This window comes from Cucurbita moschata, unplaced genomic scaffold (assembly GCF_002738365.1).
Source record: "Cucurbita moschata cultivar Rifu unplaced genomic scaffold, Cmos_1.0 Cmo_Scf00006, whole genome shotgun sequence".
In the NCBI taxonomy this organism is placed as follows: domain Eukaryota; kingdom Viridiplantae; phylum Streptophyta; class Magnoliopsida; order Cucurbitales; family Cucurbitaceae; genus Cucurbita; species Cucurbita moschata.
This window is the reverse complement of record NW_019268522.1, coordinates 851,119-864,827: the sequence shown is the minus strand read 5'-3', so window position 1 is coordinate 864,827 and position 13,709 is coordinate 851,119. Positions and strand designations below refer to the sequence as shown.

The following is a 13,709-nucleotide window of genomic DNA, read 5'->3' as shown; positions in this document are numbered from 1 at the left end:
ATTGTTCTTGAATGTTAGGACTGATTGTTGATGGATCGAATAATATGTCGTCTCTGGGTATGAACTTACTATACCATTTTGTCTCCTTTTATTTCGTTTAACGATTACGTAAGTCAAGATCGAACCGTCGAGGTTTTGAAGTTGTTATAATAAGTGTTTTATCTTTTGAATTGCGTTCGAATTGGCTAGTAAGTGAGAAATCAAACCATTTTTCAGACAAATATATAACATCTTAATCAGTGAAAATGTTTAAATTTCAAGCATATTTGATATTGAAAGATCTCGTTGAAAATTTTATATCTAAACAAGTAAGGTCAATAGTTTAGCATTTAGGCCCGTGACATTTAGCAATAAAAAAAATTGAGCTAAGTCATTAATAGGGCAAGCAAATCATTTATGACGAACAGGGTGAGCTAATTCAAAAAAATGATTCATAGTTCCGAGTAAAATCGTGTGATAAGACAACTCTAATCCTCAACCCAACGATCCAAGCTTTTTGTTGAAACAAGAACCCTTGAATCAAAGAAATTAACATCTCTCTGTACAAAATGCAGATCAAGATAAGGCTAGGATCCAAGCTTTTGTTGAAACAAGAACCCTTAAATCAAAGAAATTAACACGTCTTGGTACAAAATGCAGATCAAGATAAGGCTAGAATTAGATTACCTCTTGAAAGCAAGATTTGGAACATTGTTCTAAATTGAATCACTCTACGATCGAACTTGATCCAAACTTGATTGAATGGCTCAGATGCAATCTATCACAAGAATTGTATCAAAATTAGAAATGACAAAAATGATGCTCGAATTTCTAATGGTTTGAGATCTCAATTTCATTATTCACCGTCTGCTTTTTACATAATCATTTGTGAGTATTTATAGTCACCTCCGTAGTTAGTGGTACTGATTTAATCCATATCCCCTAAATCTACAAACAGACAGAGCCAATTTGACAATTACAAAAATTATGAAATTAAAGATAATAAATAAAGTTTTCTAACCTCTCCGTATGCTCAATTCACTTCTGAAGCTCCGAAGGGTCTTCACTCAATAAAATCAACTTTTAGAAAAATGAATGTTTGCGGAATCTTTTTGACCTTACAAGGGTTTTTTTTTAAGGAAACTCTTTTACGAGGTTAAGTCCCACATCCATTGCTCATCATCTTAGGAACTATACACAATTATTTAAAAAGTAACCCATTATTTTCAAAAGTGTCTCTCTACCTACCAATTCAATTATTAAAAAGAATAAAAATTTAATTTTTGTACTCGAAACCCTAATCGAGGGTAAAAATTATATACATGTATTTATACTCGAAACCTCTAGATCGAGAGTGCACGTAAATTACTGTTTAGCTACACTCAATTTGACACTTCTGTATAATTTTGGGTCGAGAAAATTCAAATTATTGACCTCTTAGTCGAGGGTATATATAAATTACCACTTAGCTATACTCAATTTGACACTTCAATATGATTTTTACTGCTAGGTTGATGGAGAAAATTATTCTATACATACGTAGTTCAATAACGCTTGCAGTAAGAGAATTCGAATCTTTGGTCTCTTGGTCGAGGATACATGTAAATTACCGTTAAACTATAATCAATTTAACACTTCAATATGATTTTGACGGCTACATTGACAGAGAATACTCAATTTAACACTTCAGTATGATTTTCACTGCTACGCTGACAGAGAATATATGTATTTTACCGCTTAACTATACTCAATGTAACACTTCAATTTGATTTTTACTGTTGCATTGATAGAAAACATATGTATTTTACCACTTAATTATACTCAATTTGACAATTCAGTATGATTTTTACTACTATGTGGAGAATATATGTCTTTTACCGCTTAACTATACTCAATTTGACACCTCAGTATGATTTTTACTGCTACATTGACGAAAAATATATGTATTCTACCGCTTAATTATACTCAATTTGACAGTTCAGTGTGATTTTTACTGCTACATTGATGAAGAATATATGTATTTTACCGTTTAACTATACTCAATTTAATACTTCAGTATGATTTTTACTGCTACGTTGACGAAGAATATATATATTTTACTGCTTAACTATACTCAATTTGACACCTCAATATGATTTTTACTGCTACATTGATGAAGAATATATATATTTTACCGCTTAATTATACTCAATTTGACAGCTCGGTATGATTTTTACTACTACGTTGACGAAGAATATATGTATTTTACCGCTTAACTATACTCAATTTGACAGTTCAGTATGATTTTCACTGTTACGTTGACGAAGAATATACGTATTTTACCGCTTAACTATACTCATTTAACACTTTAGTATGATTTTTACTCCCGCATTGACAGAGAATATATGTATTTTACCGTTTAACTATACTCAATTTAACATTTTAGTACGATTTTTACTGCTACATTGACAGAGAATATATGTAAGCTTAATTATACTCAATTTAATATTTTAGTATGCTTTTTGCTGCTATATTGACAAAGAATATATGTACTTTACCGTTTAATTATACTCCATTTGACATTTCAGTATGATTTTTACTGCTACGTTGACAAAGAATATATATATTTTATCGTTTAATTATACTCAATTTGACAGTTCCATATGATTTTTACTGCTATGTTGATAGAAAAATTATTTTAAATCAAATATTAAATTGAATTGAATTATTAAAGCATATTTTAGAAATAGTTTTAACTTTTAATTTCAATAAATTAAATTAAATTATTAAAAAAAAAAGGTTAATAAATAAATGCTGCAGCCTTTAAATTTTACATTCTCTGTGCAATATACAAAGCTTGGAATTATTTAAAACAGGTCATAAATGCAATTTCAGAGACAGTGACAATTTTTTTATTTTTAAATATTATTTTTTATTTTATTTTTTAGCATTTAAGGCTTTGATTTTAACAAGAGAGAGATGAAGTCAGTAAGATAGAGAGTGGTTAAAAAAATGATGTAAAAATTGGGTCAAATTTTAACCTTTTTCACAGAAATGTAGGACATGGAAATCTGCATCCAAACAAATACCAACCAATAGGGTAATGTAATGAAGAGAAGAGAACAACCTCGCCATTCAAATTTTAAACAAACCTTCCAATTTGGTTCGGTTTAGGTCCGCTCTCGATCGACCAAACCTATAACAGTTTAAGCCCACTGTTAGTAGATATTGTCTATCCATTGCAACCAAACCTATAACGAGTCTATCACAGAGATGTTTCCACACCCTTCTAAAGAATGTTCTGCTCCAACCGACGTGGGATCTCACAGAACCAATCAAATTGACTCCGACCCATAAAAAAATGGATCGGGTCGGTTTGATTTTAGGCTTAAAATTAAATGAGAAAAGGAAATTTGTCTAGAAAACTGAACCAGATCGACCTGTATTGTTATCAAAACCAATTGAATCGGCTCACAAAACGAAAAGTTTTCTATCACTTTTGGCTAATGGGTTTTAAAACGAGTCTACTGTTGGAGAGTTTTTCATACTCTTCTAAAAATGTTTTATTCTCTTCTCCAATTGACGTGAGATCTCTTAAAACCAATCAAATCGACTCATACTCATAAAAAATGGATTGACTCGGTTTGATTTTAGGCTTAAAATTAAATGAAGAAAAGAAATTTGTCTAGAAAACTGAACCAAATCGACCTGTATTGTTATCAAAACCAATCGAATCAGCTCACAAAACAAGAAGAATTCATGAGTTTGATAAGGTTTTCTAATTTTCTATCACATTTGGCTAATGGGTTTTAAAACAAATCTACACTCTTCTAAGAAAACTTGGTTCCCTTCTCCGACGACGTGGGTTCTCACAAAACCAATCAAATCGATTCATACCCATAAAAAAATGGAATGGGTCAGTTTAATTTTAGGCTTAAAATCAAACGAGAAAAAGAAATTTACTAGAAAACTAAACCAAACCGACCGGTATGTTATCAAAACCAATCGAATCGACTCACAAAACGAGGAGAATTCATGAGTTTGATAAGGTTTTCGAATTTTCTATCACATTTGGCTAATGGGTTTTAAAACGAATCTACACCCTTCTAAGCATACTTCGTTCTCTCCTCAAACCGACGTGAGATCTCACAAAACCAATCAAATCAACTCATACCCATAAAAAAAAATGGATCGGGTCAATTTGATTTTAGCTTTAAAATCAAACGAGAAAAAGAAATTTAACTAGAAAACTGAACCAAATCGATCAGTATTGTTATCAAAACCAATCGAATCAGCTCAGAAAACGAGATGAATTCATGAATTTGACAAGATTCTTGAATTTTCCATCACTTTTAGCAAATGGGTATCTCGATTCATTGATGAACACATACAAATCCATCCCCATAACCCAAAACAAAACCAAATGGATATCAAACTTACCAAGAAAGGGTATGATGAACAAAATGAGTAGAGATTTATGAAAAGAAAAGGCCTAAAAATGCCATCTTCTCCCACAGCTTTCTTCAACTTTCTAACAGAGATTTGCATGCAAATGATTGAGAGAAGAAAGTTCAAGAAAGCTGTGGAAAAGCATGGCTTCGACCTGAACTTACAACACTTCCACTTCTCTCTCCTCTTCTCTCTCCTCTTCTCTCTCTACAAAGAGAGAGAGAGAGAGGATGAAGATGATGATGATGAAAGAATGGGTAAAAAAAGCCTTAGAAACTCTATCCCATAAGGACCACTTTATAGAGAGGAGGAGGAGAGGTGTGTAAGAGATTTTAAATGTAATACAAGTTCGGTTCATGTTCCTTTACGATGTCGTTTAATACCTCAAATAGCTCGAGAATGGTTATGGTTAAACTATATACTGAACTATCTGTATATCTCGATGATGGTATGATATTGTTTATTTTGAGTATAAACTCTTGTGGGTATACTTTTGGTTAAACTCGTTAACTTCATGCTAATGAAGTTTGTTGTCTCTTTGTTTTTATACCTATGGTCGTCCTCTCTAACTGACGTGGGATCTCACAATACACCATATTTGGGAGCTCAATGTTCTTGCTAGCACACCGCTTTGTGTCTGGCTCTGATATCATTTGTAACAACCAAAGCCTACCGCTAGCAGATATTGTCCGCTTTAGCCTGTTACGTATCGACATTAGGTTCACAGTTTTTTAAATGCGTCTGTTAGGGAGAGGTTTACACGCCCTTATAAGGGTGTCTGTTGGGTAGAGATTTTCACACCCTTGTAAGAAATGTTTTGTTCTCCTCTCCAACTGACGTGGAATCTCACAATCCACCCCCTTGGGAGGCCATCGTCCTCATTGGCATACTAACTTTGATACCATTTGTAACAACTAAAACCCATCGCTAGCAGATATTGTCCATTTTGGTCCGTTACGTATCGTCGTCAATCTCACGATTTTTAAAATGCATCGATTTGGAAGAGGCTTCCACACCCTTATAAATAATGTTTCGTTATTCTTTCGGATCGATATGGGAACTCACATAATAGATAAACGCTCTCAAAGTATTAAAAATAAAAGAAAATAAAAAAAAAAGAAAAAGAAAAAGAAAAAGAAAAATCTCATCTTTTTGCCCACATGGGAACATGTGATCCTCAAATCTCATCTTTTATTTTAATGTCATTTTTGTGTATGAAAAATATTCCTTTTAGCTATCATAGATCCAAATCCTTTTAATTTTGAATGCAAAAGAACACGAAATATGATCCACTCGATCTCGTGATCGTTTTGATATCTCTCGTGAATTATTATAGAGCTATCGATAATCTAATTTCGTTTACTACGAAATAGATACGGATCGAGACAAAGCGAAGAATAATTGTAAGACAGTTTCTTATTTGATTACAACACACTTAATAGTTGGGTCCGACTTAAAAGCACTTTGCCTATGTAAAGCTATAAAGGTACAAGCAATAAATAAACAAGACACATGGTTTCGAGTATCATATGATTGTTAGATCTATGTTAACTGGTTGATCGAGTGAACTCTTTAGGAGAAAATTCAGCTACCTAATGGATGACCCGACTTGTAACTGAAAAGTTTGAATTTATGAAACCTACGTTTGAGTTATAGTCGTTTTAACTTGCAAAGTCAATCACGTGAACAACATCAAGACCTTTGGAAAGACATACAAATGAATTGTGAACTGTGCTCCGACTTGACCAATGAACTGTGTTGTGCTCGTACTAACCAATGAACTGTGAATTGTGCTCGTACTAGCATCGTCTTAACCAATGAACTGTGCTCATACTAGCGTCGTGTTTTTAGAATCAATATTGGTGGAAACATGATTTAATTGTTTAATTGATGATGTTTTTGGCAATATGGGAAAAAATAAGGTACAATAACATGGAATTGTACCCTCTTTATCTTTCCCTATTGCTCCGTGGGTCCCACCTTCTTTTAAATTGGAGGCGGCTAATCTCTGTCGGCTTCCCTACTAATCCACATTTTAATTATTAATTAAATGACATAATATTAATTATTTAAGATAGTTTTTTTTTTTTTTTTAAAAAAATAATAATAATAATTTGATTTGAGAAATTAAATTTTAAATAAAATTCCGGTAATTTTGGAAAAATATTTAATTTATATGAAATTTTGGATTATATTCTTACCGGTGGGGCCCACCTCAAATATAATAATCATTTGACGTGGACGGCCATTTGGATTTTCTTCATGGAATTGTTTTTGGGAGTAACGTTTTATTCTTGTTTTATTTATTTATTTATTCCATTGAGATTTTATTTTCTATTTCTTATACTTTAATGGGGGTCGATATCACGTTCGTGAGCTGGCTAGGGTTCATGGTCGAGTTGGCTGACTCTTTGGGATCGACCTCATGTTCGAGTACGTCAAGCTAGTCGACCTCTTGAAGTTGATTTCATTGCTGAGTTGGTTGTCCCATGTTCAAGTTGGTTGACCGTTTGAAATTTACCTCATGTTTAAATTGGTTCATCTCGTGGTCAAGTTGGTCAAGCTAACCAATGGAGTCGGTCATAAAAGCCTTAATTGAAATTGAAATTTAAAATACAAAAATATATTTTACTTATTTTCTTTTTTAATATTTATTTATTTTTGGCTGAGGATGGAATTTAATATTTAATAATCCAAGTCCATGGGCCACACCTTCATACCCTAATTTGTGGGCCCATTTTCACAACATTCTCATTCTATGGCCCACATATATTTGGGCTCCTTTTTAATTCCATTGAAGTTTTATTTTATTTTATTTTATTTATTTATTTATCATTTTTTTTTCTTTTGTTAAATTACAAAAGTGGATAGTGAAAGTTGTAAATGGTGATTATTTAATGCAATTTTTCATTAAAATGTTTTAATTTACCTATTTAAATATTTTGTTTTAGAATAATATAAAACCGTCTTTAATGTTGTCAACTAATATGATTAGGCGATCCAATAATGATTTAAGTCCATGTATAATAAAATATAAAATCACCAATATATAATAATAAGGAATAAATATATTCCTTAATATATTTAACTTTAGATGTACTATGTTAGTCTACACTATCCTATTATTTCAATCTCGTTAACCAACTAATCTAATTTCCCACGTCACAATCACATAACTCAATTGAAATATCAAACCGTTAATCTATCAAACAATAATATGAATATTTTTTACTAAAATATACTCTAATGAAACTTTTACTATTTGTCCAGAGTCTAAGAGGACGATAAAAAATATTAGAAGGCGTGTAAATGTGAATCTACGACCTATCTTATCAAAATTTCAATTTCAATTTTTTATTTGAGCATGTAAAGAAAAAATATTTTTATTCTTACAAATAATACTATAAAAAATGTTTCGATACCAATATTTAGAAAAAAACAATTCGTTAAAACGTTGAACGAAAAGTCCACATATATAAATGTTATTGTCTCAAATTTAATGTAGATAAACATCTTAGTTACTATTTTTTATTAAGTCGATTCTCCGTCATAAAGTTTATGAAAGATCAATGACAATTTTATAACTTTTGAATTAATATATATACATTTTGAAAACAAAATTTAAAGATAATTTTTATATTTAGCCTAAAGAATTTTTTTTTTTCAATTTTTTTTCCCTCTCTCCCTTTCTTCCCCATTCTTAAAAATAAAAAAAATAAAAAAATAAAAAAAAATCGAAAAGGTTCTCATCTATCAAAAGAGTATTTCTAGCCTAAATTTTAAGCTCTGAAGTAGAATAATTCACGAAATACAATGGCCAAAACTATACTTCCAACCTAAATATTTAAGCTATTTATCTTGGAATTTTAAAGCAAACAGAAAGTCGAGCCATACCCCGCTCGCCGAGTTCACGGTGCTGCGCTGCTGCGCTGCGAAGCTTTATTCCAGAAGAGAATTTCTTTTACAAACATGAATCCCAAGTTTGCACTGTATACAGATAAAAAGGCAAAAAAACCCATTGATGAAGCATGGTATAAAGATCAATCATATGCTTTATGAAAATCATTCATCAGTGGGACCATGATTGGTTGGGCATCCGAAAAGTAGAAATTATTTAGACAGGAATATGTAAAAAGTAGTAGAAATTTCCATTCTCCGTATTCCGATCGGCTTCGAATTATAATCAGGTAATGAAAACACAAATAAATATCCATGAGAATCAATTCATAACAAAAAGAAAGAAAAGGAATGAATCTCTGTGCTGATGGATGGACAAGTAGATGCCTAGACTCTTTTATACGTTATAGATAACATAAAGAGGAACCTTCGGGTTGAACGTCTTACTGTTTTTGATAGGGCAGAAGTCATCGGAGTGTCGAGTTTACCAGAGTTACGACGTGGCGGTTCCTAATTAGAAAACGTCAGGGTGGAAACGCCCTGGAATGGAGCTGCTTTGTTGAGCTTGCTTGAGATGCATTGTAAGTGCATAGTTGTTCACCTAGTAATAATCCATTAAAAGGTGCAAGAGATATCAGACTATAAGAAGTATGTGTCGTGAAGCAAGATCTATGAGCATTTATGGAACCAACCTCCAGGGTTTTCAACTGTTCCTGATATTGAGCGACTAATTCCTTAAGATGTTGTAACTCCTGGTTTCTGCCTTCGTATTCTTTCTGACGTTCGTGCTGAATCGAGACAGCTCGTTTGAGAATTGTGTTCTCCTGAATAAGTGCTTCTACTTGTTCCCTAAGCATCTTGTTTTCCTAAAATTGGACAAATGAAATAAGAATCATGGTAACAGCCTCAAAAAATTGTGGCATGAATAAACTAGTAGAAATTGTAAACGTTTCGAAACCTGCTGAAAATTATTTGCTGCCTCTGCATTTGCACGGGCACAGATGGATTTTTCCAGAACCTCGAGAACTCTTGAAGCACGGCTTCGTGCATCGTCCATATTCGAGGCACTTGTCATTTCTCTCACAAAGAGTTCCACCCATTCTGCCCCATTTGTGGGAAGATTCTCAGAAGCTGTTGCCTCCTCAGCAATTGCAGCTTCTCCTTGCGTTTCTGCTTCATTTTACACAAAAAGATAAGACATATGATGCTACTAGCAACTGGATCTAAGAGCACCGAAGCCAAAAGATGAAAGTTATAAGTACAATTCAAAGTGTTGCCACTTTTTCTTGTAAAGGAAACAATTCAAACTGTTGTTATTAATAATATGTAGAATGTATTGGAGATTCCAATTTGAGGAGCAGAAGATATCAGCAGACTATATCGAAGGTGTCTCGTTGTGTACATAATATGCAGCCAAGAAAACGGTTAAGCTAACAAGTATGTCGTACATGTAGTGAATATGCCAGTATCTCACAAAAAAGAAACCTTTTCTACTCGTTAATTAAGGAATTAAAAGATCAACAAAGGAATATACAGCATTGAGAAAGCCTTGCATGCCATCTCCAAGGTCGATCTAAGGCACTCTCTGATGCTTCACTTGCCTAGTGTCATGGATATTCAGATGATGAAATAGAAGATCAGTCATTTTGCACGGCCTTTCACTACTAGTAAGTCATCAATTTGGTTCGAACAAGTACTCGTAATCCAGAACAAGTTGATTAAGAAGTATAAAATTGACATCAGAAGTACAGAGATATGTAAAACAGAAACAAAATGCACAATTTAAAGATAGTTCACAGTTTCAATAAGTTTGAACTTAATGGAGCATAGAATTGAAAAGCTTCAATTTGTACAATTTATGTATGGCCTGTGCAAATAAATTTGATATAAAAGCTGGCTCCTAAGTAGCCTATTGTGTTATGATTTAACACAATGAATCTCCTTTCGTATGAGTTATGATTTAACACAATGAATCCCTAGGATTCCTTTCGTATGAGTTATGATTTAACACAATGAATCCCTAGGATTCCTTTCGTATGAGTTATGATTTAACACAATGAATCCCTATGAATCCTTATTGTGTTATGATTTAACACAATGAATCCCTATGATTCCTTTCGTATGAGTTATGATTTAACACAATGAATCCCTATTGTGTTATGATTTAACACAATGAATCCCTATGATTCCTTTCGTATGAGTTATGATTTAACACAATGAATCCCTATTGTGTTATGAAATGAATCCCTATGATTCCTTTCGTATGAGTTATGATTTAACACAATGAATCCCTATTGTGTTATGATCTAACACAATGAATCCCTATGAATCCCTATTGTGTTATGATTTAACACAATGAATCCCTCTGATTCCTTTCGTATGAGTTATGATTTAACACAATGAATCCCTATTGTGTTATGATCTAACACAATGAATCCCTATGAATCCCTATTGTGTTATGATTTAACACAATGAATCCCTATGATTCCTTTCGTATGAGTTATGATTTAACACAATGAATCCCTATTGTGTTATGATCTAACACAATGAATCCCTATTGTGTCATGATTTAACACAATGAATCCCTATGATTCCTTTCGTATGAGTTATGATTTAACACAATGAATACCTTTTGTGTTATGATCTAACACAAAGAATCCCTATGAATCCCTATTGTGTTATGATTTAACACACTGCATCCCTATGATTCCATTCATATGAGTAATACGTATTCCATATGAACAACCGGCTTATCAAGAAAGTATAACACTTCCAAATATGTCAAGAATTTCAAAATGTTCATCTTCAAATCTTCTATCATGCAATTACAGACTTCCAATTGAAAATATTCCCCATAAAGAAATTTCAAAGCATCGAGAATATAGTGATTATTAAGTTCAATAGATATTAAATACAAACCTTGGGATTGAGGTTGAATATTTGCTTCCAAGGCAACATCGGAGGTGTTTGAAGAGCTTCCCAAATTTCTGTCATTATATCCTAAATGAAGCTGGTTCAAACTTCTAATGGCCAAGTCTAGATCATCACCACATTCTTCAAGTGCTCTCTCTAGAAGCTAGAATATCAATTTCAAAGCAATCAGTACGTATTCAAGTAAGCATTCCTTAGAATTCAAAATGCAAAAGTTCTTTCATCAGAAATGTCCTCAAGAAACAACAACACCAGTAGTTCATATTTCAATGATTGATAACGTAATGTTCGTGAATGCTTAAAGCATTTCGAAATATAATTTTTCATTAGAAAAAAAGAGGTGCATATCCAAACCGACCTGCTTATCCATATCAGGAAAAATTGCGCTAAGATAATCGACTAAATGAGCCGATTGCGAAGACGACGTCGGAGGAAACGGAAAAGCAGACTGATTCGATGACCTCGGAGGCGAAAACCTCACAGGCGAAGAAGACGAACAACGAATTCTCTTAGAGACGGGAGGTGTAGGTAGGTCTTCAAATAAGGATCTCTTCCCGCACACTATGGCAGACATGTTTCAGCGCCGCTGCTCAGCTTCCTCTACTCTCTAAGCGCTCGATCCGCACTCAAGCCTTCCGTCGTCCAATTCATGCAGCAAATCCACCGGATCGAAACCAAAACATCTTCAACAATTCCAAGTCAACCAAAAATATCAACCACAAACAAATTAGGTTAGACGCAGAGAAAATGATCGAAAGAGGTCAAACTCCTCCCGATTTCATCAACTATAAACAAAATTACAAGAAACTAAATCCCTAGGGATTTCAAATGGAAGGAAAATTAGGAAACAGAGAAATTCTTAGCATCTGAAGCTCTGAGACTTCGGCTCATCTTCGTTCATGGCTACGAAGAGTGCGATCGTCGTCTGCATATTCTCAAAGATGAGATTGAAAGAACGAACAATCATAAGGACGACACGTCGTATGAAGAACAAAGAAGAAGGTTTTGAAAAATTCCCCGTGGTTGACACGTGTTCTCCCTTTATTGGTTAAACGCTGTTGCTAATGTCTATTACCTTATGGATCTGAAACGCAAGTTATTCTCTGTCACGAAATAAATATAAAATTGATTTAATTAATTATAAGTAAATTCTATTACTTTTTTTAATTAGGTCATTTTTTAATATTATTAAATGGTCTATGCCTTTCGATTTGGGCCTCAAAGGAATGGGCCCATAATGATTTAGCCCAACCCAAATCTGAGTTGTTATTTATAAAATATATATATAATTCTTTTTTATTTATTTAATTTCATGACTATTTTATTATTATTTATTTTCCAACGACTTTCCAAAATCATTTTAAATTATTTGGAAGATAATTAATTATAAATTTGGATTAAATGTTGAAAATAAATAAATATAAAGTTAATTTTTATTAAAAACAAAAATTTGAATAAATGACCTGATCAACCCAGTCTGACCCAACCCAGGTTAGGTTGAGTTGAGTTCATTATTTAATAAGTGTTGTTTGGGCTAAGAGAGTTCACGGTCCAAACAATTGAGCTGACCCACGAACGCTCCTAGTACATTTACAGATGTTCTTTCTGTGTGTTTTCTCTTGGGGAAGATCAACTTGTTATTCCTAGAGTAACTTTTATTCGTTGAGCGACGGCCCTTCTACTCGGCACCGTCGGATCACTAAGGCCGACTTTCGTCCCTGCTCGACGGGTGGGTCTTGCAATCAAACTCCCTTTTACCTTTGTACTCGAGGGCCAATCTCCGTCTGGCTCGAGAAAACCTTTGCACGCTTCCATTACCTTTTGGGATCTGCACGTCAAACAACGATACCCTAAGAGCATATCGTGATGACAGAAAAGTAGGTTTTGAGGAAAGCCCGACTCTGTTGAATTATTTTAAGATATCGCGATGATCCTGACGACGGTGATCTTTTACTCTAAAATTCGCAGTATCAAATTATTTTAGGAACGATTCTATTAACAAAAATATATATTTTAATTGGTTCGGGAAGTATGGATAACCCACTCAATTGGTTATTCCTTTGGAATTAAGGTGGTGGAAGGCATAGTCAACAAGCAACCATACATCAATCAAAATGCATTCTTTTAGGGCAATTGTCCCATCCACCAATAGCACCTTACTAGAATTTACATGCTCTCAACTATGATGATGTTGTAGCAATGGTCCATTATTTAGGGCTTTTTCATCGGGTAAAGAGAAGAATTTCGCTCGATTATTAGCTATATTCGATGTTACGCTACCTGAATTATTCATGTAGGGTTAGAAACTCGAACAATTTTCTGGTTACTCGATCAAAATTAACGCATACCTAAGTTGTCCAAAAAAAAAAAAATTAACGAACAATATATACTGGTTAAAATGAGTTCATCGACTTAATTCAATTTATTTTCTCGAGTTCGTTGAAAAAACTCTTTTATCGTTATCGGTCACCTAA

General features: G+C 33.3%; 1 protein-coding gene across 3 annotated transcripts; it reads right to left on the bottom strand.

Moving 5' to 3' along the window:
- Positions 1 to 8,534: 8,534 nt before the first annotated feature.
- Positions 8,535 to 12,227, bottom strand: LOC111443991. 3 transcript variants are annotated; one of them, XM_023081882.1, is made up of 6 exons: positions 12,051 to 12,227; positions 11,594 to 11,949; positions 11,224 to 11,380; positions 9,263 to 9,477; positions 8,997 to 9,170; positions 8,819 to 8,905 (listed from the first exon to the last, which is right to left on the bottom strand). In XM_023081882.1, the coding sequence occupies exons 2-6, from the start codon at positions 11,807 to 11,809 to the stop codon at positions 8,819 to 8,821; spliced, it is 849 nt and encodes a 282-aa protein (XP_022937650.1). In that variant the 5' UTR covers positions 11,810 to 11,949; positions 12,051 to 12,227. The 3 variants fall into 3 exon arrangements, with proteins under 3 accessions (XP_022937649.1, XP_022937650.1, XP_022937652.1); XM_023081881.1 differs by having other exon boundaries at positions 8,535 to 8,905; positions 11,594 to 12,221; XM_023081884.1 differs by having other exon boundaries at positions 9,263 to 9,474; positions 11,594 to 12,223.
- Between the last annotated feature and the right edge of the window lie 1,482 nt (positions 12,228 to 13,709).